Below are 24790 nucleotides of genomic sequence, written 5' to 3' on the forward strand. Positions count from 1 at the left end.
TGTGCCACACTCGCATGCCAGCTGATGGATGACGGATGACGGAGAGAGGACAGAAAAGGGCGGGGAACCCCGGGGCCAGCGCCAAGTGGCTGACACGGTTGTACTCTACCACTGTGCTTGGGGCATGAGATACAAAGGAGTCTGGTCCCCACCAGATGACTCTTCGACCCGCCGCGACACCTGCAGAGGGTCCCGAGTCGAGCCCCGCCCAATCGAGTGCCTGCGCTTGCACGCATGGCCTCTACCTATCGCCGCATGGTCCGTTGTCGCCGCTCCGTTTTCACTTCGGCCTCGCCTTCTTCCTGTCTTTTGCCTGCATGTCCCCAGCAGGGTCTGGCCATCCGGGGACTCGTCTCTGTGCACAGTTCAACACTTCCTATACTTTCACGATCAGCTCGTACACGGCACATTCTCGACTCGGCCAGTTCAGCGGCCTCGAAGCTTAGCCCGTCCATGTCCTCCAGCTACGACAGTCCTTTGTGACTGCGAGTCACCACTCCGCACCATCGGCCCACCCGATCCTTCACCACATCCCATCAAAGGCCGCCGAGGCATGCCTGCACAGAAAGAAGTCTGCATCTGTAATCCGTCCAGACCGTAGCTTGCTTTGAGCTTCTGCAAAATATCACTGTATCCGGATTCAGCATCCTCTCGAGCCAAGCGAGAGGTCACCATGAGCTCTGGTCCAACGAACCCGGGAGCCAAGTCGCTTCCTGCCCCCAGCCCGTCGTACTCGAGCAGCTCACAGCCCATCTCTGTCCCTTCGTCGGGCTTCGATTCCAGCTCCCGTCGATCGAGCGGGCTCTCGAATTCTTCCCTCGCTGCACCGACCCCTCGTAAAGGACAAGGCTTGCGGAAGCAGCATCGCAATCAGCGGCGACCTCTCCGAGCTTACGATCAGCCGGACGAGGATGACGCCATGGCCGAGCTTGTGAGTTTGAAGCTCATCTCTTGCAAGACTACCACTAAGCACTCCGCTAACAAGGCATCGTCACTGGGCAGAGAGCTGTCCAAAAAGCATCGAGCCGACGAGGGCAAACTTCCATCACCCATCTTCTAGACTACTCGGCACCGTTACGACACGTCCAAGAACTACACCACCACTCCCGAACGAATCGGCGGCATCCCGCGTACCCAGGCTCTGGGTACCATACTGTCGACAAGGCCAGGTGCGTACTGCTCATGCTGAACTGTTCCTGGCCTGCTCTTCAACTGACCTGAAACTTTTCCGCCCCAGATTTGTACACGCAAACTACCGATTCGTCGTGGATCCGAATGGCAGCTATGCCTCCCAGGCGAGCGACGCCGACAAGCACCTCGACTGGTCCAACGTCCTCCAGATAATTGCCTCGGCCGAGTCCCAGACGACAGCATGCCCAATATGTCTATCCGATCCCGTGGCGCCCAGGATGGCACACTGTGGTCACATCTTTTGCCTGCCTTGTCTTTTGCGGTTCATGAGCTCGACCAGTGACGACGAGGCGCACAATGTGCGGAAAGAGGCCAAGTGGAAGAAATGTCCCATCTGTGAAGACTCGTTCCGGTTGTCAGAGACAAAACAAGTCCGCTTCTACCACGGCCAGGAGAGCCCGCTACCACGACCAGGAGAAGACGTTGTGCTGCGTCTAATGGTCCGAGAGGCAGGATCAACGCTCGCACTTCCCAAAGAAGGAGCGGCTGACGTGCTCAACCGAAGCAGCGAGATTCCGTGGCACTTTGCAGCAAATGTGTTGGACTATGCACGGATCATGAAGGGCACAAACGATTACGTGCTGGAACAGTTTGACCGAGAGGTCGACGACTTGAAACGGCAAGCGGTCGAAGACGAATATCAGTTCGGGATTGAGGATGGCGAGTGGACACAGCGTGCCATCAAGGCGATTAGCACAGCCCGAGAGAAGTTCAAGAATGAGCCCATGGACATCACGCTACCTTTGAGCAGTGAGGCGGAGGCAGGCAAGGGCAAGCGTGCCGCCAGCCAGCAGTTTCATTTTTATACGGCACCACCACACCTGTACCTCGCGCCACTCGACATCAGGATTCTCAAGACCAAGTTTGGCGACTTTTCAAACTTCCCAACGACGCTGCTACCGCGGGTGGAGCACATCTCGACCGGCCACGTGGTGGACGACTTCCTTAGGAAGCGAGCCAAATATCTGGGCCACCTGCCGCAGGGCTGCGTGGTGAGTTTTCTGGAGTGCGACTGGGCGGAGATTGTGCCGCCTGAGATCCTCGAGACATTTGCTGGAGAGCTTGAGCGGCGACGCAAGTCTCACCGGGACAAGACGGCGCAAGAGGACCGGGAGCGGCTGCAGGCAGAGAGGCTTGAGGCGGCAGCCATTGGGCGTGGCACGAGACGGCACTTTGAAAATTCGCAGGGGCACCACTTTGAGGAGGTCCCGACAGTCCTGAAGTCGGAAGATTTTGCGCCGCTGGGGACCCCAAGTGGAACGACGCCGCCTAATCCCCGGCCTGGATTTGAGCAGCTGGCGTCGATGTCGACGAGCCCGTCTACGGCCCGGACGGTGTGGGGTACGACGGCGCTGCCGGTGTCTCCGAGTCTCGAGCCGGTGCGGGCGGTTGACGATGGGTGGCTCAAGGACGACGACATTTTCGGGGCGGCCGAGATAGCGCTGCAGATGGAGGCGATGGGTTTGGAGATGCCTAAATCCGAGCAGGCGAGCAGTAGCGGCGGCGGCGGCGGTGGGGTTGGTGGAGGCAGCGGCGGCGGCAAGAAGAAGAAGAAGCAGAAGATTACGCTGATGAGCACTGGAAGTCGGCGGACGGGCTGAGAGGCGCTCATGAGTTGCTGTCATCGCAAATGCCATTGGGGATGATTATGGTTACCCAAGAAGCGGCATCTATCTATATAAACACACGGCCGAGCTACAGTAGCATGTGGACTTGTGCTTGCACGGAGTACTGTGGGCCAGAACTAGAGCAGAATATATATTCAGCGAGCATGCATTCCTATCATTAGTTTTTGCCCTTTGCAGAGAGGCCAACAAATGTCGCCGACCGACTGGAACATCTGGGGAATGACTGATTGTCATGGAAGGGCGACGGCTTATCGCAGGGTGGCCGAGCCCGACGGAGCGGCTGTGGAAGCGGAGAATCGGAGAAGGTGGGGTCGTCGACTGGGGGACGGCCAGGGAAGGTGCCACTCCCCCCGAGGTCGGGGCTGGTGGTTGCCGAGTTATGTGAGTGTGAGGACTGTCAGTACAGCTGTGGTTGTGAGAGAATGCGTGCACCTTTACAAGACTGTGGGGGCGGATGAAGAGCTGGGCTGTTGCTCGAATTGCAGGTGATGTAGGGAGAGTTGACGTACTCTCTCTCTCTCTCTCTCTTCTCTCTCTCTATCTCTCTGGCCGTGATGAGCCGGCCAGGTGGGACACGCCGGACCCGTGGCGGTGGCCGTGCCTCTCTTTGTCTGTCTCCCTTATCTCTCTCTCTGCCCGTCGGAGCGGGCCCGGCTGCCGTGGGCACTAATACCAACAACGAATGATCTCTGGGGAGGACATGGTGCCATTTGTTTTGTGATTAAACCGACTCCCAACCAAACACTGTCTTTCATTCTTTTTCTGTATTCCGACTGCAAGTATCGTGTCCCTCTGATCTCTGATCTCTGCTCTCTGCTCTCTGCGACGGACGACCGAGGATGATGATGGACATTTCGCCGCCGCTGCTCAACTCTGCGAACCCGTGGGCGACGACGCTGTCGGACCTGCGGGAGCTGTGGGCGTGCCCGCACACGGGGGCCGTCACGACGCGCACCGCCCTGCTCGGCGGTTTTGCCCACGACGGCCAGCGGCACCGCTTCTGCCTGTTTGACGCCGCCCGGTTTGGCAGTGTCAGTGCCAGTTCGGACCGCGAGAGGGTCTCGGCTGCTGCTGGTGAGAGTAGTAGCAGTGGTAGCAGTACCATCGAGTCCGGCGGGATGAACGCGAGTCTGAACACCCTGGGCTACAGCTACCACACCCTCGACGAGTACCTCGGCTTCATTGCCGACATTGTCACCACCACAGAGCCCAAGCCATCATCGTCATCATCATCACCACCATTGCCCGGCAGCAAAAAGTCCAAATGGTTCATCGTCTCCGTCACCGGCTCCCCGAGTGACGTTGCAGAGTGCTACCGCCGCATCGCAAGGTTACAGGACAAGCTGAGCCCTTCTTCCTCGTCCGCACGCCTCGCCATGGAAGTCAACCTCTCGTGCCCAAACATCCCCGACAAGCCCCCGCCCGCGTACTCGGGCGACGCCCTGCGCGAGTACATTTCCGCCGTCGCCGCCGTCACCGCAGAGCTCGAGGGCAGCCCAGCTTCGCCGCCGCCGCCGCCGCCGTGGGGGGTCAAGACGCCGCCCTACACCTTTGCCGGGCAGTTTGCGCAGCTCATGTCGGCCCTGCGCGTCGGTGATGGCAATGGCGATGCCAAGTCCCCAGTCAGCTTCGTCACGGCGACAAACACGCTCGGCTCGTGCCTCGTGCTGGGGTCTCCACAGACATCATCACAGACAACATCATCACCGGCCCTCCCCGGCGCAGGCATCGGCGGCATGGCCGGCGCGCCCCTCCACCCGCTCGCCCTAGGCAACGTCGCCACCCTGCGCAGGCTGCTCGACGAGCACCCCAGCACCCGCCACGTCGGCGTCATCGGCATCGGCGGTGTCGAGGACGCGGCGGGCTACCGCCGGATGCGCAGCGTCGGGGCCTCGGCCGTGGGCGTGGGCACTGCGCTCGGGGCCAAAGGTCTGGCCGTGTTTGAGGAGATACGGCGTGGCTTGGCGCTGGAGGAGGAGCAGCAGCAGCAGGGCAAGGGCGGTTTGGCCAGGGGATTAAAGGGGAAGCTGTGAAGCTTTTTTTTTCTTTTTTCTTGGTAGTGGAGAGAGTGTTGCTTTTTATATGTAAATATATATACATCTATACAACATTATACCAATATTAACGGATCACTAGTTCCATTGTTGCTTGCGGCTATGTGTGTCAGACAGAACAAGGCGGCTTTCTCGCTCGTCTGTCATGCAGAGTCTCTTGGGGTATGCGTGACCACAAGGCCCGTCATTGTGCGAGACCACTTCAAATGTGTGTGTCAAAACTTTGCAGTCCTCCGAATCTTATAAACACATCATCCTTTGAGCAGTGCAGCCAACGAGTGAGTTAGTCAGGATATGCGTCGACGCAAGTCATCATCTATCACGACACTCGGAGCTCCGTTTTGACATCACCACTGGGTCACTTTCGACTATCAAGACAGTCTCATGCTGCACCCTATGCAACTCAGACTGAACGTCGCCCGTCTGCGTCGTTTTACAACAATCCTCGAAAAGTAAGACTCCAATACAAATGGTGTCCAAGGCCTCTTAAGAGTTCATACAATCCTTTGTCCTGCCCTATTTACCTAACACCCCCCTTTTTCCCCGAACGACGGCCAGCCTGGGCAAAAATATTCGGGATTAATCGAAACAAGCGCGCTTCCTCCCTCCTTTTGGCTCATACCATCCACATCGACACACACAACCCCCCAGATTTGTACCAACCCCTCGGTTTTTTTACGAAACCCGTAGACTACTACTACGCCCACGTGCAACGCGAAAGCGAAGGCGAAGAAGAACAAGGTTATGGACCCGGCATGCTGCATATGCTGGTGCGCCTGCGGAGCTCTCCTCCCCGCAGGAACGTCGACTCGCAACGGCGACGACGACGACAAAGTCTGCTGCGACGCCTGCACGCGCGGAGACCATCGCCGCCGTGCGTCCGCGTCCGCGGGTGCGAGCTTGACTTCTGCGGCGTTCACGGCTAGTAGTGGTGGTAGTGGTGGTGGCGCTGGACGGGATCACGTGGCCAATGTCAATACCAGCACGCTTGGACGTGTGCTTGAGGACGAGAGGAGGATGGGGATCGGCGGGGGTGGTGGTACTAGTCATGGCGGTGGTGGCAGTGGTGGTGGCAGTGGTGATCGCAGTGGTGATGGCAGTGGTGATCGCAGTGGTGATGGCAGTGGTGATGGGGCCGAGAAGGACGTTCGCGAGCAGGTATCTTGGGGGGATAAGCTGCTTCAGTCACTTCGAGGTATTGTGGCTGGGGCGGGGGGCATTCTCCCGCTGTCAAGCTTGTCACCCGGTCCTGGACATGTCAGCTGGCGAGGGACGAGTACAGAAAAGCAATAAGTTACCTAAGAAAGCTATACTGGAAACGTATAAACATGCTCCTGGAAGCGGACAAATTATGCCCAAGTGGGCGAGAAGTTAGCTTCAGCTCTGTGCAGAGGCCTGCGATTACGGAGGCACATGATATCGCACAATATAGACAAGAACCATCCATTCTTCAGACTTTCGCCTTTCACCATGCCTCACGCGACTACTCACGTTTTCACACCAGGGAGACAACTGCAACCAGCCCATCATGATTGATATGTTGCACTTGGTACTCGCCTTGCGTGTCCCCGTCGTTGTGGACGAGAGCTAGCTCAGGGGCTCCCGAGTCAGTACGGCGCCGTAGCGACCGAAAGATTTACCTGTAGTTGCAGTTCCTTCAGCAGTGCTGGGAAATATTGATGCAGATGGCAGTTACCAGGTAGGGGGACGTTTGGCGTCTGGTCTGGCTTAAGCTAGGTGGAGATAGTGATTGAGTAGGTCGCGATGGTGGTGCTGAAAATGGTGGTCATGGTGTGTGCTCCTGCATGACAGCCGATGCGCGGGACGTGGAGGAGCCGGCCAGGCGGTCGAACATGGCCGACGGACGGCTATGCGTACTTTGCACAGCTGCCATATGAACGCTATGTGTGGATTGACGGGACAGGATATGTCGGCATAATGACCTCGAAAGGCAAGTCCCTCTCGTTGAAATTACAGTTGTCAGTCGGATCATGAACATGAGAGGATTCGAACCTATCTTTGCCTTGAGGCGGCTGAGTCCGTGCTCACAAGATTTCTTGAACCCGTGGGAAGGCGTCCTCGCGATCTTGGCCGCCACTTACGGCTGTCGTCTCCACGTTTCACTGCGCCCAACGCCACACGACCTCGTGAGCCGCAGACTTGTGCGGACGAAGACCAAGTCACACCTCGTAATCGACGATCCATACTCGCGTCAAGCCATTACCAAAGAGTCGCTGTATTTGTGCTAATATGTCCAAGAATCACAGCCTCACTCCCCATCATACTCCGAGGCAGCCATCACTCATTAGCGAATCAATACGCAACGCGCTCGACCAATAGAAAACATCGCTCTTTAAGGCAATAGAAAACCCATGGCCGATACTCTACAACACAGCGGCGACAACAGCAGCAACGGCAGCCAGGATACCACCCGCACTAACGGCGAGGTTGGCAGCAGCGCCGGGGGCGCCGGTAGGGCTGGGGACGGTGGAGCTGGTCGAGGCCGAGGCCGAGGTCTGCTGCACTCCGGAGGCCGAGGTGGTCTGGGCGGCGTTTGAGCCGGAGGACTGAGTGCCGGTGGGCACGGCGACGGAGGTGGTGGTGGCGTAGAGGCTGGCGTTCAGGCTGTCAAGGTGGGTGGTTAGTCTTGAGCTCGACAATGGGTTGCAGTAGTACTCCACGTTTGACTTACCAGTAGAGCTGCTTGTTGTTGCCAAAGCTGGAGGCGCGAGAGTCGGTAGGGCAGTTGTCAAAGCAGCTGTTGCAGACATCATGTCATGTTAGCCAAGCGGATCACTCAGGGACTTGAATCCTTGCGAGCCTAAAGGACATACCTGACAATGGCGGTCCACTTGTCACAGAGGCACTGCCAGTCGCCCTGGTTGGTGCAGAGGGAGAGGTAGCCCTGGGTGGTCTCGAGACAGGCCTCGAGGATGTTGATGCCGGGGCAGGTGCTGGTGGCAGCCGAGGCGGAGCTGGCCGCGAAGAGGGCGGCGGCGGCAAAGGTGGTGGTCTTCATTTTGGCAGTAGAGGAGTGTGGTGGAGACGTGATTAAGTAGGTATTAGCTGTTGGACTTGTCTGGCCTGGTGGTCGTGTTGGACGCGGTGTGGTGTTGGGCTAAATGTAGTCCGGTAGAGAGAGACGGTATTATGCAAGAGCTCGTATATGGACCCGGGGGCGGATTATTAGATGCAGTAGTATATGCAAAAGCGAATGGCAGCAGACGGGCGGCAGCTTGCAGGACGAGGACGGTCGGCGAGAGAAAGGGAAAGAGGAGGAAGAGGAAGAGTAGGAGAGGAGAGGAGAGAGGGCATTCAGAGAAGAGAGCTGGAGCTGGAGCTGGAGCCAGGAAGGCACGAGCCGTGGATGGGGCCGGGCGCCTCGATCGGGCATGGTGCGTGTGGTGCTGGCCGGCTGGGCCACGATGGAGGCTCGAGCACATGCACCGCAGCGGCAGAAGAAAGTCTGGCGCTGGCTGCCCATATTGTTGATTGATACACGACACGGTCGCCAGCAGCTAACGGTGCAGTGTAGCATCGCGGGCCCGGCCTGGCGCGCCGGACATTGGCATCCATGCAGCTCCCGGCCGGCCAGCCCCTGTGCAGCTCACTGGCGACGGGCCACCACATGCCCGCCAAGGTCTTTTCGTGCAGCGCTGGCATGGCCCGGCGGCCAGGCATGTCTCATCTCCAGGGCCAACTGCCCGAGCGTGCCATTTCCTCCGCTGCCCGGGCCGCCCCATGCAGATTACAAAAACTCTACCTCCGTACGTTACATATGGACGACCTCGAGGATTCGTGTGTGCCCGTGTCGCCGTGTCGCTCGCCCCCAACATGGAAAAACGAAGCTATCCACCATAAATTGCAGCCAAGCACGCAGCCGGGGTCGCTAGCAAGCCCGCCCATTGGCTCCCGCTGGTCAGGCCAGGCCCAGATCCGGCTTAGCGGCCTGCTGCTGCGAGATGAGACGATCAGGGACCAGGGGACCGCCTGATTGTTATTAAATACTCGTGATTCTGCTGGCGGCGGCATCCAGCCAGGGGGGGTGCACTAGACTAGGCCCCCCGACCTAGGCCAGCCACACCCAGCACAGCGCAATCCCAGAGCCTCACATCACGCCCAGAGCCTCCTCCCAAGAACCATCATCGCGCTCGTTCAGTCCCCAAAGGCATTGCTGGTCACCCGTGCGGTCAGAGGCGCGGCATGTGATCTCGTAAGGCTTTCATGATTCCACGGGAGGAAACCAAGTCCTTTGGACCTCCAGCTTGGAGTTGCCACAGGACGAGGACCTGGTTGGTGCTTCTGAGGAGTTGCACCTGGCCCAATCATGTCCGCCGTGGCACTGCATAATCCGGTGGTGGCTCCTAACCCGAAGAAGCCGTACATGCCTTCTGTCGCAACGTGGAAATTCGTCAGAGCCGTGTCAGCCCCAGCATATCCCGAACGTGATCAAGCCGTCACAAGGCAGGCCCCACCTAGTCTCACGGTGTCAACCACGACGCGACATTGTCCCCCCCCTCAACATTCTGGGCAATACATAAAGAGAATTGTTTGGCATTTATAATCAAGCCTTCTTTGAAGAGCTCCCAGTCTGCGCATGGTGTGAAATCAGGCTTTCGCTGGCCTTGAACGTAGAGTGTATCGTGGTGTTACTTGAAGCTGTAGTAGGCGTTTTCTCTCGATGTCGCTCCATCCTAGGGTCCGTTCGACCAGCTTAGTTCACCTGGCAACAGCCCTCATGTTTGACCCTTCTGCATTGCTTCCTCATGGCATGGCTGCCGAACACACGAGTTCGTTCACAACGCGGCAGGGAAGCAAAGTGCCCACTCGGCAAGACAGCGGCAGCACGCCGAGGCACCAGGTTTCCGCCGTCTTTTCTTACTGGACGCCACGTACTTCGATGCCCGTGGGGTGTGACCGACATCTCGGCCGCATGGCTCAACCTAGAAATCACATACACATGGCTGGCAGAGCATGGCCATGTGACGTAAACATCCCTCAACGTAACCACAATTCAAGACTCTCGGCTATGTCAATTGCACCCGAGAGGCACAGGTGACGAGTTGAGCTCCCGCCGACTGGATTGACGACATGGCGTGATGTATATCCTGCCTAAGAAATTTATTGCGACCTTATGTGAAATGGCGGGAGGGGGGGGGGGGGGGTTGTGGCATTCATCGCACGCAGTCTTGGGATGCGTAGATGCCGATGGAACGGAGGCCTGAAAGCTGCCGGCACGTGTATGAACAAGTCGAGAGCACAAAGTCGTGGTTGCGCAGAACGTTGTGTAATACCCATGCAGAGTTCAAGGCGTAAGGCTAAATGCAAACGAAGTGCATGTACAGTACTGGTGTGAAAGAAAAGCAGCGGCCCATCACTTGTGCTTCTCGTGGACCTCAGCATTGGCAAGTCGTGTCTTTGCTCATTCGACTGTGCAGTAACCGAGATATGTACATCAATACATGGACAAAAGAAACGTGTCCCGTCCGTAGACGCCTTTTCACGCCAAGTGCCGCTTCTCGAGCCCATCCATCAACTGCATCTACACCCGTGAGGATGTACGCAGCAATGTCCTCCCAACATCCCCCAGAGTTACCAACAGCCGTCTACTTCCTGTACCACATCCGGGTGATCTTGGTGTTGCGCATCTTGCGCTGGAGCTGGAAGATGCCGTACATAAGCGCCTCGGAGGTAGGCGGGCAACCCGGGACGTAGATATCGACGGGCACGATGCGGTCGCAGCCGCGGACGACGCTGTAGCTGTAGTGGTAGTAGCCGCCGCCGTTGGCGCAGCTGCCCATGGAGACGACCCAGCGGGGGTCGGGCATCTGATCGTAGACTTGGCGCAGCGCGGGCGCCATCTTGTTGGTGAGAGTGCCGGCGACAATCATGACGTCGGACTGGCGAGGCGAGGCACGGAAAATGATTCCCAGCCTGTCCTGATCGTATCGTGGTGTCGACAGGTGCATCATTTCGACGGCGCAGCAGGCGAGACCGAAAGTCATGGGCCAGAGGGACGACTGCCGCGCCCAGTTGGCAACTTGATCGAGGGTGGTGCTGCATTATTATTGAGAGTCAGCAGGTTGTGCTCGTTCGCTTTCCCGCACATCTTAGTATATATCAAGAAGATCCAATCACGTACAGGGCGAACTGGACGGCGCTCTTGTTCTGAGGGTCGCTAGGCAGAGGCACCTCACGGCGCGGCTTGGTCATGCCGGTGCTGCTGTGTGTCGTCACCGAGGTCGCATCCTTCTTTGATGATGTGGCGATTGAGGCGACAGACTGGAAGGGGACGATGTGGGAGCTCGCGGGCTTGGCTATAGTCGAGGGGCATTGTCAGCGAAAATGATCTTGAGGGCTGGTGTGTCGATTCGCGAGCATGTGGCGCATGCTCAGAGTAAGCCGCGGGGTGGCAATCGTGGGAAAACATCGCGGAATCGAGAGGTGTCGTCGTCAGGATCGGGGTAGCTCACCTCGCAGAGCCAGCGCGGCAGCTCTCCTGCTAGCCAACATGGTTCAATCGGGCGGCGACACAGTCGGCGGTTGGCGATGAGGCAGCAAGTGTTGAGGTCAGAAGGTCTGCTGAGAGCGGCCCGGCGGAGTAGTCGTCGTTGGCGATGTGCTCGACTCGTCCACGCGAAATCCCGACTCGGTCTGCGAGGCTAGAGCTGTCTTGACGTTGTCGATGCGCTGCTTTTCGCCGCCGGCACCGCTAAGCAGCAAAATGGCGCCGCTCATTGGCTGGGCCGGCAGGCTCCTGCTACCCAGCAGTGGACGAAATTGTTCAGACTGTCCCAAACCATGACCTCAGCCCAGCATTACGGGCACAGTAATAATATTCTCACTGACACGGCCTGCACTGTATTCCAGCACCAGATGACGCCCGCCTTCGGACAAGGTAATGGCCTCGAAGGCTCGATGCCCATTGTTAAGCGATCAAGTAGCCTCATTGGTAGCATGCTTCGAGGTGAACATGCAAAGGCTAGAGCAACTGATGCTTCTGTGTGAGCAAGTCGATGTTGCAGCATACGCGTACCATCCCTTGCCACTCTGGCAGAGGTCGTGGTGGTCCATTCCCAAGCAGGATTACTACCGAGCATTCACTGGAAAGAATTGCATGGGCCGAGATACCATGAGAGAGCGAAGGGCCTTCGAATGCTAAAATGTCGGCCTACTGTAGGCCCGCGAATGGAAGAGCGTGTCGATACAGTGCTGATGCGGAGATATGGCGCGAGTGCTAGATCCCTGCTTGGACGGTGCCGGAGCGGCTTACAAAGCCGCTATCTGATACATCTGCTTGAGGATCCCCGAAGCCCCCGAGGTCCCGGGCACATGGCGGTCATCGTCCTCTCCATGCTGGAACTACCGCGTGCACAATTCTGAAGGCCAAGTATACCTGGGCAGGTAGTCAAGGGTTCAATCGAGCTGTCTCTGTCTCTCTCCGCCTTTCTCTTGCGATTGTAGGCGTTGTACGGAAAGGGCAATCCCCAGCACAGCGGGCCAATCACCTCGGGGCTGCAGCTTGTGCTACCAGCAGTCACGCCAAGCCCAAAAACACTGGGCATCTCGCAGCAGCATCTACACAACCCAAGGCATCATCACCGCGGCTTCGCATACTGCGGCCGGCAGTCCTCCCGCCATGTCGGCTACTCAGAATGAGTCCTGGAGAGACGAGGAGGGGGCCTCGACGACGGAAGCAACACCTCTCCTTCGCTCAACCGCTACCTCGCGCCCAGTCAGCAGCCGGTCGTCAGTCCCGGACAATGGCCAAGGCGGACTCGACAAGGACCTTGATGTTCCAAACCAGATCGTCAGCAGGGGCCGAGCTGTGGCCATCATCCTCAGCGTCTACCTTTTGATATTCCTTCAAGGTTCGTGTTCTTAGTGCCTCACCAAAGTGCGCACAGCACGCCCGTTTGCTTGCATGGAGCTGACCTTGGGACCAGCCTCAAACGCGAGTGGTATGACCATGGCTCAGTCTCGCATCGCAGGAGATCTTGATGCATACGAGAACGCCATGTGGATGACGACCATCTACCTCGTCTCCTTTTCTAGCTGCGCCCCAGTCATGGGTCGATTGTCCTCCATCTTCTCTCCACGAACAATGGTAGTGGCTTCCGCTGTTCTGATCGCCATTGGTAAGTCATGGCTTCGCCTTCACGTTCTTCAAGTCCTCACGACTGACACTGCTCCGATACTAGGCCAGGCGATAGCATCCCAGGCTCCCACGCTGACCGTGTTCCTGGTTGGTCGGATGATCACCGGCGTCGGCGGCAGCGCCGTCATGGTGGTTCCTTTTATCCTCGTACTCGAGCTTGTAAGCAAGAGAAGACGTGGCATCTTCATGGGCCTCATCAATGCAGGTTTCACAACTGGCATCAGTCTTGGTGCCGTGGTCTACGGAGCGCTCATTGATCATCCAGGCTGGGTACGTCCTGCTTGCTGCCTCAAGTCTACCCTTCACACGTTCCGTCGGAAATTCGGCCCAATGCGCTCCGTCACTTGTGGTCAGTAAGAACGCTAACACGAGTGCCTCTTCACAGCGCTTCTTGTTCGGTATACAGGTGCCGTTGGCTCTGATCGCAGGGGCCGGCGTCTTTCTCAGTATTCCAAGCACTTTTGAGTCTGGTGGAGCGAAGGGCTCCAAGGACGCAACTGTGGTCGACAAGCTGCGCCGGATCGACTACGCTGGCGCACTGCTCCTGGTACGTTCAATGACCCTGTGTCGTTTGTCTGGACGAGAAACTGCGAGACGGGCTATACTGATGAACACCATAGACCTCCTCAATTGTAACATTCCTCTACGGCCTCTCCGGGACTGTTCAGTGGCTACCGCTGGTCATCTCCGCGATAATTCTCATCTGTTTCCTTGCTGTCGAGAAGTTTGTGGCCCGAGACCCGTTGATCCCACTCTCGCTCCTGCAGAACCGCGGCGCCCTGCTCTCATGCTTTGCCCAGCTCGGACTCATGGCTTCGCGCTGGACCATTCTCTTTTATGCGCCCGTCACTGCCCTCGCTGTCCGAGGCTTCGCCCCGGCGGCAAGTGGGAGCATGCTCATCCCCACGAACCTGGGCTTCGGTTTGGGCGGACTCATCGTGGGCTGGCTGCACGTGAAGCGCGCGGGGTCATTCTACACCCCGTCGCTCGTGTCAGTGCTCCTCTTTGGCGCAACGATTTTCAGCATGGGGTACGTATCCGACCCTCGCGTCCCGATGGGCGTGTACATACTGCTGCTCTTCCTCAACGGTCTGTTCACGGGCGCCGCGCTCAACTACACCCTCGCGCACATCCTCCACCTCACGCCGCCGGACGCGCACTACATGTCGACCAGCCTGCTCAGCACGTTCCGCGGGTTCGCGGGCAGTTTTGGCACCGCGATTGGCGGGGGGATCTTTATCCGGACGCTGCGCGAGAGTCTGGAGCACGGGTTCCGGCATCTGCCTCATGATTCTCCAGGCGGTGGTGGTAACAGCAGGGCCGAGCTCATCAAGAAGCTCATCGGCGGCCCTGCCCTCGTGTTCCACGGGCCGGAGGGCTTACTGAGCCCCGAGGAGAGACAGGTCGCTGTGCACGGATATGTGGATGCACTGAGGGTGCTGTTCCATGCGGCGTTTGTGCTCACGATAGGCGTCCTCGTCTTGCAGGCCGGGACGGGCTGGAAGGCACCGCTAGACGGGGAGGCTGGGGAGGAAGAGGTGCGGGAGGAGGTGTTTAGAGAAGTTGTTGAGCATGATGGAGAGCGGGATCTCGAGGTGTAGGTTGGTCTCTGTGTGAAGGAACATCAGCGGTCCACCCTGAGATCTCCAGAATGTTTGCTACGGCGTGCGCGCACGACCACTGGCCACACGAGTGGTGCGCAATGTCGTCGCCGTTAGAACAGGAATGTTCTTTGGAAGCTGGAGAGTCCTGTTGTGGCGGAAAAGAAATCACCATGTCGCCTTTCACGTGGCGTGGGGGCAGTTTTCATCACACTGGCATATTGGCCGGGACATCGTCCCAGTTTGGTGGCAGAAATTATACAAGTGCACCCAAACGATGAGCTTCACCATCACAATATTTGTCCATGGTTCTCGCAGCCCCCGTCAATGAGCATGCGGCGAAGCAACTGGTGAAAGATTGAGGATGGGGAGGTCTACCCCGGCCTTAAATGCATGGAAGCCTCCCCCACGCCGGATCATTATGCTGCACATTCATGGAGAGTATAGGAGTCCTTTCTGTGGTAAATGCCACAACGTCGTTCTCGGCTTGTGTACAGAATCCTCGGGCAGTCCGGACTCCGCGAGCAACAGGCAGGCTTGCAGAACTGGAGAGGGGGACAAAGGTGAAGGGCTACTATTGCATCGAGTACAGTAGCTGGAAAACCAGGCGATAAGATGATGATCGCGGGCCCTGTGTATGCCCGGATTGGGCCATGTGGCCCGAGTCCGCTCTTTGAGGAAGTGCAGGAGAGTGTGGCTGAACACCAGCTTGGCGATAGCAGAAGCGTGAACTCAACGACGTGCATGATGAGCGCCCGACATCGACACTAAAGATGAGTAGCTTCGTCCGACATGTCCTTTTGCGCCCCTAGTTGGGGGGTTTGTGTGGGGAGGGCAATGACACGCGGTGCGTCGTCGTAGGTAGTGGCACAATAATGGCAGGCGGCGGGCGGGTCCAGTGGCTCTCCACACGCCGATCATTCAAAATCTGCTGACTCTACAGGACTCTGTCCACGTGGGCGATGCCGCCAACGGCCTGTGTCCATGCTGAATCGAGGTGTTGCCCCAGGCTAGCCGAGTCGTGTGGTTGATTTGCAAGGACAGACAATCCTGCACTAGTTGGGGGTTAATGTAGGATTGCGGCAACTATAGCATTGTCGGCTGTGAGAGTGCTGCGGGCAGGCCTTATCGTCACTGTCGCGTGCGATGAGTCGGCTGGCATTTGGCAGGCATACATGCTAGGAGCGAGCTGTTTGAGGAGAAATGCATCGATGGATGGCGGCAGGGGACTTTTTCTCGCTGGAACCGGCGTGGTGGCGCTCGACGTCAAGCCTTTGCTGGCGACGCCCACTCTGGGGTCGAGTGCGGGGAAATAGGGAAGGGGGGAGGGTGCCAAACCTTGGCAGGCTCGGCAGGCAAGGGAGAGCCGGGGCTGTGGGAGACTGCGTGCGTTGTTTTCTGAACTCGTGGATCTTCAGGGAGGCTTGCTCACGTCTGCCGCACCACTGGCAGGTCGACGATCGCGTCCACTACTGAGCGACGAGTCCTCACCCTGTCCTGTACAGTACATACCATACAGTAGCCGCGACCAGCTGGGCGGGCACGCAGTACGATTTGTGGAAACGTCCCCAAGGCAGCGGGACGCGCATTATGTCATTGTGGTGCGGCGGCTGACCGGGGCCCCTGGTCGTCACCAATTGCAAATGCAGGGCTGCAGGACTGCTGTCCTGCTGGTGCTGGTGCTTGTCCGCTCTTGTCGACCGAGAGCGGACAAGTGCAACGTTGTTGCAGCGCGGCCCTTTTTTTCTTTCCTTGTCTTTATTCTCTCTCTAATCTGCTGCAACAGTGACTGCAGCATTGCCTTTTGCAGGGCTGGTGAGTGGCCGCCGCGTCTTCTCCCCTGCTCTGACGGCCTGCCGGGACAAGGCGTGCAGAATTGGCCGAGCCCACATGCACCGCCGGCTAGTCAGGTCCTGCTGGCGAGGGTCCCGCGATCATCGAAATTAATACGGGGGTGGCCCTTGGCTAGGAGCACTCGTGGACCACTGCTGGCGACTGGGGAGCATGGCCTGGAGAAATGCCTATTACGGAGAACGAGTTTTTCTTCCGCTGATCTTGCCGGGGCACTGTTTCTGGAAGCAACCCTCTTTCCTCCCCGCGTAAAGCTGCACCTGCACCTGCATCTGCAGACTGAGACTCGACTCGATTCCCGAGACAGAGAGACGAACTGGCAGCCCCAGCGCCAAGCTCAGCTCGGCTCAGCAGCACCGGAATCGTCCCGCTGCGCGCCCTCCAAGTTGCGCTAGTTGCAGCTCCCCACACACCTCGTGCTCCACTGCCCTCCCGGCTCTTCCAGCAGAGCGAGCAGGCGCACGGCGCGCCATCAAACTCTTTTCCCAGCTGTCCTTGCTGCCGGCACTCAAGTCTGATAACCTTCACCCGCCTGCCTCCACGCCAGCCAGCTTTTGGTGGCGGAACGGCGCTTCGTTCGACCCTGCCTGCTGTGGCCTGTTGCGTGATGGATCGCGTCGCTTCCTGACAGGACTCCCCGTCCAACACCACCACACACCTCCCGCAGACAACCTCCCTTCATGGATCTGGCAGACACTTCGTAACCCGCGTCGTCCTCTTCGGCCCCAGCAGCCTGCCCCAGCCATGGACGCTGCAGCCGGCGGCGATGACGCCCGTGAGGCCTCGTTCCCAGACCGGGGGCCCTCCGTCTTTGCTGTCACCACGGCCACCTTTGTGCTCGCCACGGTCTTCGTCGTCGCCCGCACAATCACCCGGACTGTCCTCGTCCGCCGTGTCAGCTGGGACGACTATGCCATGGTCGTCGCCTGGCTCATCGCCCTCGGTCTCAGCGTCGCCATCGACGTCGGCACCGTCAAGGGCCTCGGCCGCCATGACAGCGACATCGACCCGGAGCACTGGGACGCCCTCCGCCGCACAGAATATGTCTTCTCCATCCTCTATAACCCGGCTCTCATGGCCACAAAGACGTCCATCCTCATATTCTACCTCCGCCTTTCCAAAAACACCGAAAAGGTGTTGCGCCTCGCCTCTTGGCTTGTCCTGGGCATCGTCAACGTGGCCGGCACGGTCCTCACTTTGCTCAACATCTTCCAATGCCGACCCATCAGTGCCGCTTTTGACATGTACGCGGGAGCCGCATATTGCATTCCGATCCTGACCGAGTTCATCTGCGCCGCTCCGGTCAACATCGTTACGGATCTCGCTATTCTCGCCTTGCCTCTACCCGTGCTTACCGGCATGAGGCTACCTTTACGTCAGAAGGTGATTCTCATCCTGACCTTCACCCTCGGTGTCTTTGTGACCATTGTCGACGTGGTCCGGATCTATTATCTACAGCAAGCCGTCATGAGCGTCACACCAGCCGTCTCGAGCAATCCTGCTGCCACCTTTGGCGACCAGCCAGAGTTTGCGTGGAACGCGTCTTTGTCCTTCATGTGGTCTGCCGTCGAGGTCAATGTCGGCATAATCTGCGCGTGCATACCGACACTCAAGCCGCTGATCATCCGCATCCTGCCAGCCATGCTTTTCGACCCAGATGGCACCAGAAGAGCTTCGTCAATGGTAGACAGCAAGCCTCGAACTACATCTGACCGAAATGGAAGTGGCGACAGCGGCCAGCTCCATCCAGTGGCAGGTGCTGATCTCGACAAGACTACTCCTCCAGAACCAGCACACCACTCGTCCGGTCCCGACGCACCCCTTTCTGCTATGGAGTTCTTGACTACCCCAGAGATGGACATGACAGCCCGGAGGTCGTCCAGTGGTGCGACCATGACTCGCCAACAGACCACCATGACAAACTACACCAATACTTCGAACATGGAAAACGCAATCTATTTCGGCTTCGTCAATATTCGCAAACCCAAGAGCCTGATTCGAACATCTGCACGTGACTCCTGGAAGTACTGCACCTTGGTCACCGTCCTCTTCTTCATCTGGGGTTTCTCCTATGGGCTACTCAACACGCTGAACAACGCCATCGCCGTCGTGGCTGATATGAGCACCCCGGAGACGCTTGGGCTGACCAGCATCTATTTTGGTGCTGGATACTTCCTGGGACCGTTGCTCGTCGGAGAGTGGGTTTTGCGACATGATGAGCACCGCCGCGTCAAGAAGAAGAAGAATGGCAGCCAGCAGGTAGGAGGCTTCAAGGCCACGTTCATGCTAGGGCTCTGCATCTATGGCACTGGCACCATCATGTTCTGGCCTAGTGCTGTCCTCACTTCATTCGCAGGTTTCATGATCTGCAACTTTGTTGTCGGATTCGGCCTGGCAGTTCTCGAGACTGCAGCCAACCCGTTTCTGGCTCTGTGCGGCCCCATGGACTACTCGGAGATGCGTTTACTCTTCGCGCAAGCTGTACAAGCAATTGGCACAGTCCTCAGCCAAGTCATGGCACAGAGAGTCTTTTTCGATACTGTCAGCACACGAGACAACACTGGGTCCTCGACGACACTCATTGATGTGCAGTGGACCTACCTTGCCATCACTCTGTTCAGTGCGGGCCTCGCCCTCCTGTTCTATTACATGCCTTTGCCGGAGGTGACGGACGCTGAGATGGAGCACTCGACTCGATACCTGCCAATTGACCACAAGAAGCCGAGCTTCTTCGGTCTGCAACTTCGCACACTGACGCTGATACTTGCAGTCGTGGCTCAGTGGACGTATGTCGCTGGACAAGAGAGCATGAGCATTTACTTTTCTTCATTGTTAAACCCCACAGAATCGACGACGACGACGACTACGACTACAGGTGGCACATCCTCGATGACGGCGAGTGTCGCACCCTCCCTGACTCTGTCGGCTTCGGAATTCCTGCTTGTTGCTCATTCGGCTTTCGCTCTATCCCGGCTCCTCGCCGGCTTGCTGGCTTACTTATCCCCACGGCACCCGCACGTTCCTCAGCCACGAACAATCCTCAATATCACCAATGCGTGCAGCATCGCCTGCGCCATTGCAATCTGTGCCATTAGGCCTGTCAACAATCCGAATATCATTGTAGTCCCCATCGTTTTGTTCTTCTTTTTCGAGGGTCCTATGTGGCCACTCATCTTTGCCCTCGGCCTACGAGGTCAGGGCAGCCGCACAAAGCGTGCGGCTGCATACATCACTATGGGCGCGTCCGGGCCCGCGTTCTGGCCATTTGTGATGTACGCCATCATCCAGCGTACGGGATCGACAGCGCGCAGCAGCTACCAGACCGCATTCATCGTCGTGCCCGCTCTGCTCGTCATCACCGGTCTGTTCTCGCTCTTCCTGGACCTCAAACGTGACGCTCGCCTCCTTGTCGACTCCCGTGTCGGCGCCGAGGAGCAGGCCCGCATCCAGGATCGTGCGAATCGCGAGATGGATCTCGACGCGATCATGTCCACTCGTCGGCAGAGACGGCGGTCGTCGTCCGTGGCCGCTGCCGCCGCTGCCGCCGGAACCACGTTATTTCGGAAGAGCACGAACAGATCTGGAAAAGGTCGGGGCCGACAAGAGGGAGGCGGCGAGGCGAAACAGAGCAGTCTCGCAAAGCGCCTTTCGATGGCCGCCGGACGGACCGCGACCGGCGGCGCGGTGTCAAGGTCAGGCATCGGCAATGGCGCCGTCAGGAGGACGAGCTCTTTGGAAAGAGTCAGCCCGACCGCGATAACTCCCACGTCGGGGGTCACGGACTTCGCCATACAAGACGACGACGGAGGCGGCGCCGACGTCGAAAAGCAGGTCCAAAGGCCGATGCGGCCTGCTCACGGGGACGAGGATTCACGTCATGATTCGAGCGAAGGCTCGGACGAGGGAGGGTCTACGGCGCCACCATCGGCTGACTCACAAAGCGTCCCGCGACATGACGCTTCGACAACTGTGCCGGTACAGAACACCGACAGGGTGCATTTCTGACGACGGTCTTCCTCTTGCGCACCTATGCTCCCTACATTGTCTCATGTTTCCTGTATATAAAAGCGAGATGTAGGCAGTATGTATATGTGTATATATATCACCAAGTAAAAATCCATCTATTTCGCAAGCAGCATCAGGACTGTGCAGCATGCAGAGAACCGTTTCTACCGGCCGAACAAGCAAGACGTGCAAATGACAGACCAGGAATCACCCGCGCAACGTGAACCTACCTATCTATTGCAGGACCATACTAGCACAAGTCTGATGATCGCGCGTCAGGTCGGACGTCACGAAAGCTACATTCACACGCCAAGCGTCGACGGTGTCAAGAGGCTGCCCAAGTATCCTTCCCGAGAACGATCTCTACTGGTCTTATTCCTTATAGCATCACGATCCGTCCGACTGTGAAACAATGAGCGAAAGGAGCGTCGGGTATATTCTTGCTGTTGGGTGTTTAGATTATCAAGAGTACATGAAGGAAAAAGACAGATCGGGGCTAGTCGACAAACATTACATCCCGCTGCTGTTGAAAATGGATGATGGTAGACATGTGAAAGTTTGTGTCTGGGGACGGCAGTTCTATATACAACATCCAGCTCCGGCTATTGTGGAGACAAGCTATAGACCGAATGCCATAGAAGATTTCTGAGGCCAGGTCGCGCCTGCTTTGCTTCCATGACAATCTTTTGAATAGAAACTCTTCTAGTCGACGCGACCCAGTCCAATGAGGAATAGGCGCTCTTATTCTTGGCCAAAACCCATCGTCTCCTCAACAGCGATAAGCAACTTGTGTTGTAACTGCTCAAGAGATTTGTAGGGCGGGAGATCAAGACGATTGAAGCTGGGTGTATACGAGATTAGCATTGGCCGTGGATTTTGGTCATGAGTGGTGGTTTGTAGCTTACCATGTATGCGCCTTGGGCAAGTTGCCAGGCTCGCCTGACTTTTCAATTGTAAACCTCCTTGGCCCGTCACTACCCTGAAGATCCTTGAAGCCGTTCACAGGAATACGAGAGGTTCCTGTGGTGAACTGCAGCAGCCTGCTCTTCTGCTCCCCGTCCCAACTGCGCACAGTCTGCCAGAAGAACTGAATAACCTCGTCGCTCTCAGTGTAGCCACGATAGTCTGTGTGCTTCTTCCAATCATCCACGTCGATCTCGGCGATGCCACCGATGAGCAGCTCAAGCTCGCGCTCGTCAAACACGTTGATCAGCTCCTGCGGGATGAGCTCATGAAAGCCCTCCTTGAAAGCCTGGAACTGCTCGGCAATGCGCTTCTCGATCCGCCACTTGACCATGAGATCAACATACTCCTTTTTGTTCTCGTTCGTGACGTCAATGTCGCGGCCATTGGGTATCAGGTCTTCGGTGGTCATAACACCAAATCGTTCATCTTCGGTGGAGAATGTCTGTTCAAGAATGCCTCCAGAGATGTCGTTGTCCAGCATCCACTGCAGACTTCGGTGGAAATCGGCATCTACACCCTCCATATCCGCCAGGTTGACACTTTTGCCAAGAACCATCTTGTACAACGCACCAATAAAGAAAGCATCCAGGAATCGGCGGTGGAAGATGGCCAGGCCAACGACGCGCCCGATAAATTTGAAGTAATTGAGATGCTCTGGGTTGATGCCGGAGTGCGGGTTGATCTGTAGAGTGTAGTTGTCGTGGGCCGAATATTCGAAAAGGCAGTAGAAAGGATTGAACATTTCGTGAGAGAGGAGGAAGAAGAACTCTCTCGACAGACCACCATAATCGAGACCATCTTCTCCATCGAAACGGATCATTAGGCGCTTCTTGAGGTCCGTGGCGGATTGCCTCGAGATCTCGGCAAAGGAGTCCTCAAAAATGTGCGAGCGCCGCACCTTGATGTGGCACTGCCCGGAAAGAATCCGCATAGCAGGTTGGGAGCGGAAGTAGATGAGCTTACGACGGAAGTCTCTCTTGTATTGGGGAACGTTCTGGTCCAGTGAGGAGGGCAGTCGTGGATCATCCCATGTCGTGGTCTTGGTGTTGTGGTCCACGAAGTACACTCTAGCGGTGTTGGTCAGACGCATCTCCCAACCACTGGGGAGCGGGCCAAGCTGTGACACTGGTTGCTGTTGAATTGTGCCGTTGGCATTGTTCTGACCACCATACATTCTAATGTACTGCTGCCGCCGGGGGTCGACCCAAGTAGTGGTCCGCGTATTGTGGTCAACGAAGTACGGACGTCCTTCGGGAGTCCATCTCTGTTCCCAGCCTGGTGGCAATTCGCCGGTGCCTGGGCTTGTAGCTCCAGTGTGCATCAGAGTGGCGTTGCTGGCTGCCTGGCTAGCACTTTGCTGTTGTTGCTGCTGTTGCAGCGTTGGCGAATTGGCACCAGTACGGTCCTCGGGTAGTGTGCGGTTCTGGTGGCGTTGACGCTCAACTTGAGTTGCGGCTTCACGTTCACCGCGTGCCTCAGCAGTGCTAGCCTGTGTCGGACGATTCCAGCTCGTAGTGCGCGTATTGTGGTCCACGTAGTAAGTTCGTCCTAGGTTGTCCTCCCGTCGTTCCCAGCCAGCAGGAAGTCGGCCTTGAGCATCTTCAAAAGGACTCATCTGGCTGGCAGCTCGTGCGGATCCTTGATTGTTACCATTGTTGCTAGCACCATTAGCAGCGGCCGAGCTGGTCACAAGACTGCTATTAGGCCTGTGAGGAAGGGTCAGCTGCCCACCAGGGGCAAGATTGTTGGAAGACGACGAGGGCGGGCGGTCCGACAGAGCTCCAGTGCTCAGAGTAGATGATGCTGGCACGAGAGATGGTCGGCTTGAACTCGCGGATAATGCCCCACTTTGTGGTGGTGCTGGCTGCTGAGGATTTCTGACGGGAGCGCTGAGGTTCGTGGAGAGATTGACTATGAGCTTGCCGTGTACCACAAGGTTGTCTGTGGATTTCTTCAAATCTCGAGTGAGCATTTGATCTAAAGCGGTCGTGGTCAGCAAAAACCAGCCGTCAGTCTGACGAAAGCGGGCACAGAAGTGTTTTACCATCTGCTCCATCGGCCAACTCGATCACATCCCCTATGCGGATATTGATGACCCCGAGGAACCCCTGGTCCTTCTTCTTAAACTTCTTCTGATCAAATACTTGTACTGCGAGAATGCTATCTTCGGTGGCGCGGCTGTAATTGAGACTGTTAGTCATGTATTGCCCAGATTTGTCGCCGACAGGGAGAGGCGTGGCACGTACAAGTCGAAGCTTTCGTTCCAGTATGGATTGAGTGTCCGTTTCGAGACGGCCGTAGTCTTGGTTTGCTCGCCATTCACTGTTGCCACCGCGAAAGGATCGGGTAGTCCTGCCAGAAGCATCAGCGTTCATGCACAGAATGTTGACGAGGTTATTAACGCAAGGGATGCGCGTAGATCTGTATACTCACGGAAGACATCTCGCTTGTACAGTCCATCGGCAGCGATGACTAGATGGAGAGAGAGTTAGGAAGGCCCATCAGGAGGCGCAGGTATAAGCAGCTGATTGTGCAGGAATGCTCCACGGCGAAGCCTCGAGCTGCGACAGCTGCAGGAAGGAACCTACTGGTAACGCGCAAATTTGCTGGACTAGAGTACTCGCACATGTCAGCATAAATGCTCCTTGCTTGCATGCGTACAAGCCGACCCTGGCTGAGAGGATCGGCAATATACTATCATGAGCGACGATTACACCCTCGAGAATTGCGACTTACCCAGAAGCACCTGCAGGGCCAGCCTCGGAACGTCCGGTGCTCATTGCTGCGCAGACTCGATCAGAGCGAGGGCTTCCGTGAGGTTGAGAGGCGACGAGTGTCGGTGTTTATGGCGCAATAGCACAATACGCCAAGGCAGCGGTCAAATCGTTGAACAGCTTAGATGACGTCGGCAGCGGATGTCGGAGATCGGAGGTGCCACTATGCGGATCGAAGCTTGCGAGGGCGGCGACAAAGAGTTGCGGAGAGAAAAGTGCGAGGCTAGACTCGCGGGCTGGTGTGTGAGCCGGTGGTAGGAGTCGCTGGGAATTGTCGAGAAGTGATGTCGTGTTGCGACCGCCTCAGTGGAGTCTACGAGAACTCGCTCAAGCATTCGAGGCTGGTGTGATGTTGCCACAGCGGAGAGCTCGCAGCGCAGGAAGCGTCGATCGACTTGCGAACGGTTGGGAAGGGCACCGTAAGGCCCAGGTGCGATGGAGTATGCCGCAGTCCAGGATGGTCGAGGGCTGTTGGGATTGGAGATGGAAGAATGTCAAAGGCAGGAGGGTGGCGGCCACAGCGAGGAGCGGGTAATCGTCAGATAGGCCGGCCAGGTCGAGT

At 57.3% G+C, this 24790-nt stretch overlaps 8 protein-coding genes across 8 annotated transcripts; 5 read left to right on the forward strand and 3 right to left on the reverse strand.

The window, feature by feature from the left end:
• Nucleotides 1-240: 240 nt before the first annotated feature.
• Nucleotides 241-3160, forward strand: B0I36DRAFT_322381 (uncharacterized protein). The gene is made up of 3 exons (XM_046153841.1): nucleotides 241-931; nucleotides 1003-1169; nucleotides 1238-3160. Exons 1-3 carry the CDS (start codon nucleotides 674-676, stop codon nucleotides 2790-2792), a joined length of 1980 nt encoding a protein of 659 aa, XP_046012432.1. The 5' UTR covers nucleotides 241-673; the 3' UTR covers nucleotides 2793-3160.
• Nucleotides 3161-3264: 104 nt separating this feature from the next.
• On the forward strand, nucleotides 3265-4948 carry B0I36DRAFT_322383 (uncharacterized protein). The gene has a single exon (XM_046153842.1). The coding sequence runs from the start codon at nucleotides 3659-3661 to the stop codon at nucleotides 4850-4852; it is 1194 nt and encodes a 397-aa protein (XP_046012433.1). The 5' UTR covers nucleotides 3265-3658; the 3' UTR covers nucleotides 4853-4948.
• Nucleotides 4949-7167: 2219 nt separating this feature from the next.
• B0I36DRAFT_113605 (uncharacterized protein) lies at nucleotides 7168-7983 on the reverse strand. The gene is made up of 3 exons (XM_046147922.1): nucleotides 7708-7983; nucleotides 7566-7631; nucleotides 7168-7498 (listed from the first exon to the last, which is right to left on the reverse strand). Exons 1-3 carry the CDS (start codon nucleotides 7890-7892, stop codon nucleotides 7258-7260), a joined length of 492 nt encoding a protein of 163 aa, XP_046012434.1. The 5' UTR covers nucleotides 7893-7983; the 3' UTR covers nucleotides 7168-7257.
• Nucleotides 7984-8188: 205 nt separating this feature from the next.
• B0I36DRAFT_408955 (uncharacterized protein) lies at nucleotides 8189-8820 on the forward strand. Its single transcript, XM_046161885.1, has one exon. It carries the CDS (start codon nucleotides 8266-8268, stop codon nucleotides 8764-8766), a length of 501 nt encoding a protein of 166 aa, XP_046012435.1. The 5' UTR covers nucleotides 8189-8265; the 3' UTR covers nucleotides 8767-8820.
• A 1534-nt stretch (nucleotides 8821-10354) lies between these two features.
• On the reverse strand, nucleotides 10355-11264 carry B0I36DRAFT_113634 (NADH-ubiquinone oxidoreductase 19.3 kDa subunit). Its single transcript, XM_046147923.1, has 2 exons — nucleotides 11016-11264; nucleotides 10355-10930 (listed from the first exon to the last, which is right to left on the reverse strand). The coding sequence occupies exons 1-2, from the start codon at nucleotides 11084-11086 to the stop codon at nucleotides 10480-10482; spliced, it is 522 nt and encodes a 173-aa protein (XP_046012436.1). The 5' UTR covers nucleotides 11087-11264; the 3' UTR covers nucleotides 10355-10479.
• Nucleotides 11265-12188: 924 nt separating this feature from the next.
• Nucleotides 12189-14842, forward strand: B0I36DRAFT_113638 (major facilitator superfamily domain-containing protein). The gene is made up of 5 exons (XM_046147924.1): nucleotides 12189-12744; nucleotides 12820-13011; nucleotides 13075-13301; nucleotides 13417-13578; nucleotides 13652-14842. Exons 1-5 carry the CDS (start codon nucleotides 12513-12515, stop codon nucleotides 14630-14632), a joined length of 1794 nt encoding a protein of 597 aa, XP_046012437.1. The 5' UTR covers nucleotides 12189-12512; the 3' UTR covers nucleotides 14633-14842.
• Nucleotides 14843-16896: 2054 nt separating this feature from the next.
• On the forward strand, nucleotides 16897-20647 carry B0I36DRAFT_322392 (major facilitator superfamily domain-containing protein). The gene has a single exon (XM_046153843.1). The coding sequence runs from the start codon at nucleotides 17228-17230 to the stop codon at nucleotides 20486-20488; it is 3261 nt and encodes a 1086-aa protein (XP_046012438.1). The 5' UTR covers nucleotides 16897-17227; the 3' UTR covers nucleotides 20489-20647.
• Nucleotides 20648-21229: 582 nt separating this feature from the next.
• On the reverse strand, nucleotides 21230-24082 carry B0I36DRAFT_373942 (ubiquitin-protein ligase; the record flags this gene model as incomplete). The annotated part of the gene is made up of 6 exons (XM_046160237.1): nucleotides 21230-21329; nucleotides 21394-23431; nucleotides 23499-23632; nucleotides 23701-23806; nucleotides 23888-23926; nucleotides 24043-24082. 6 exons carry the CDS (start codon nucleotides 24080-24082, stop codon nucleotides 21230-21232), a joined length of 2457 nt encoding a protein of 818 aa, XP_046012439.1.
• Between the last annotated feature and the right edge of the window lie 708 nt (nucleotides 24083-24790).

Source organism: Microdochium trichocladiopsis, assembly GCF_020744255.1.
Source record: "Microdochium trichocladiopsis strain MPI-CAGE-CH-0230 chromosome Unknown B0I36scaffold_5, whole genome shotgun sequence".
Lineage (NCBI taxonomy): Eukaryota > Fungi > Ascomycota > Sordariomycetes > Xylariales > Microdochiaceae > Microdochium > Microdochium trichocladiopsis.

Coding starts and splice junctions, on each gene's coding strand:
- B0I36DRAFT_322381 (XM_046153841.1), top strand. CDS start 674: ATGAGCTCTGGTCCAACGAACCCGGGAGCCAAGTCGCTTCCTGCCCCC. Junction 932..1,002: donor ATGACGCCATGGCCGAGCTT/GTGAGTTTGAAG, acceptor GTCACTGGGCAG/AGAGCTGTCCAAAAAGCATC. Junction 1,170..1,237: donor CATACTGTCGACAAGGCCAG/GTGCGTACTGCT, acceptor TTTCCGCCCCAG/ATTTGTACACGCAAACTACC.
- B0I36DRAFT_322383 (XM_046153842.1), top strand. CDS start 3,659: ATGATGATGGACATTTCGCCGCCGCTGCTCAACTCTGCGAACCCGTGG.
- B0I36DRAFT_113605 (XM_046147922.1), bottom strand. CDS start 7,892: ATGAAGACCACCACCTTTGCCGCCGCCGCCCTCTTCGCGGCCAGCTCC. Junction 7,632..7,707: donor AAGTGGACCGCCATTGTCAG/GTATGTCCTTTA, acceptor TGTCTGCAACAG/CTGCTTTGACAACTGCCCTA. Junction 7,499..7,565: donor AACAACAAGCAGCTCTACTG/GTAAGTCAAACG, acceptor CCACCTTGACAG/CCTGAACGCCAGCCTCTACG.
- B0I36DRAFT_408955 (XM_046161885.1), top strand. CDS start 8,266: ATGGTGCGTGTGGTGCTGGCCGGCTGGGCCACGATGGAGGCTCGAGCA.
- B0I36DRAFT_113634 (XM_046147923.1), bottom strand. CDS start 11,086: ATGACCAAGCCGCGCCGTGAGGTGCCTCTGCCTAGCGACCCTCAGAAC. Junction 10,931..11,015: donor AGCGCCGTCCAGTTCGCCCT/GTACGTGATTGG, acceptor ATAATAATGCAG/CACCACCCTCGATCAAGTTG.
- B0I36DRAFT_113638 (XM_046147924.1), top strand. CDS start 12,513: ATGTCGGCTACTCAGAATGAGTCCTGGAGAGACGAGGAGGGGGCCTCG. Junction 13,012..13,074: donor CGCTGTTCTGATCGCCATTG/GTAAGTCATGGC, acceptor CTCCGATACTAG/GCCAGGCGATAGCATCCCAG. Junction 13,579..13,651: donor ACGCTGGCGCACTGCTCCTG/GTACGTTCAATG, acceptor TGAACACCATAG/ACCTCCTCAATTGTAACATT.
- B0I36DRAFT_322392 (XM_046153843.1), top strand. CDS start 17,228: ATGGACGCTGCAGCCGGCGGCGATGACGCCCGTGAGGCCTCGTTCCCA.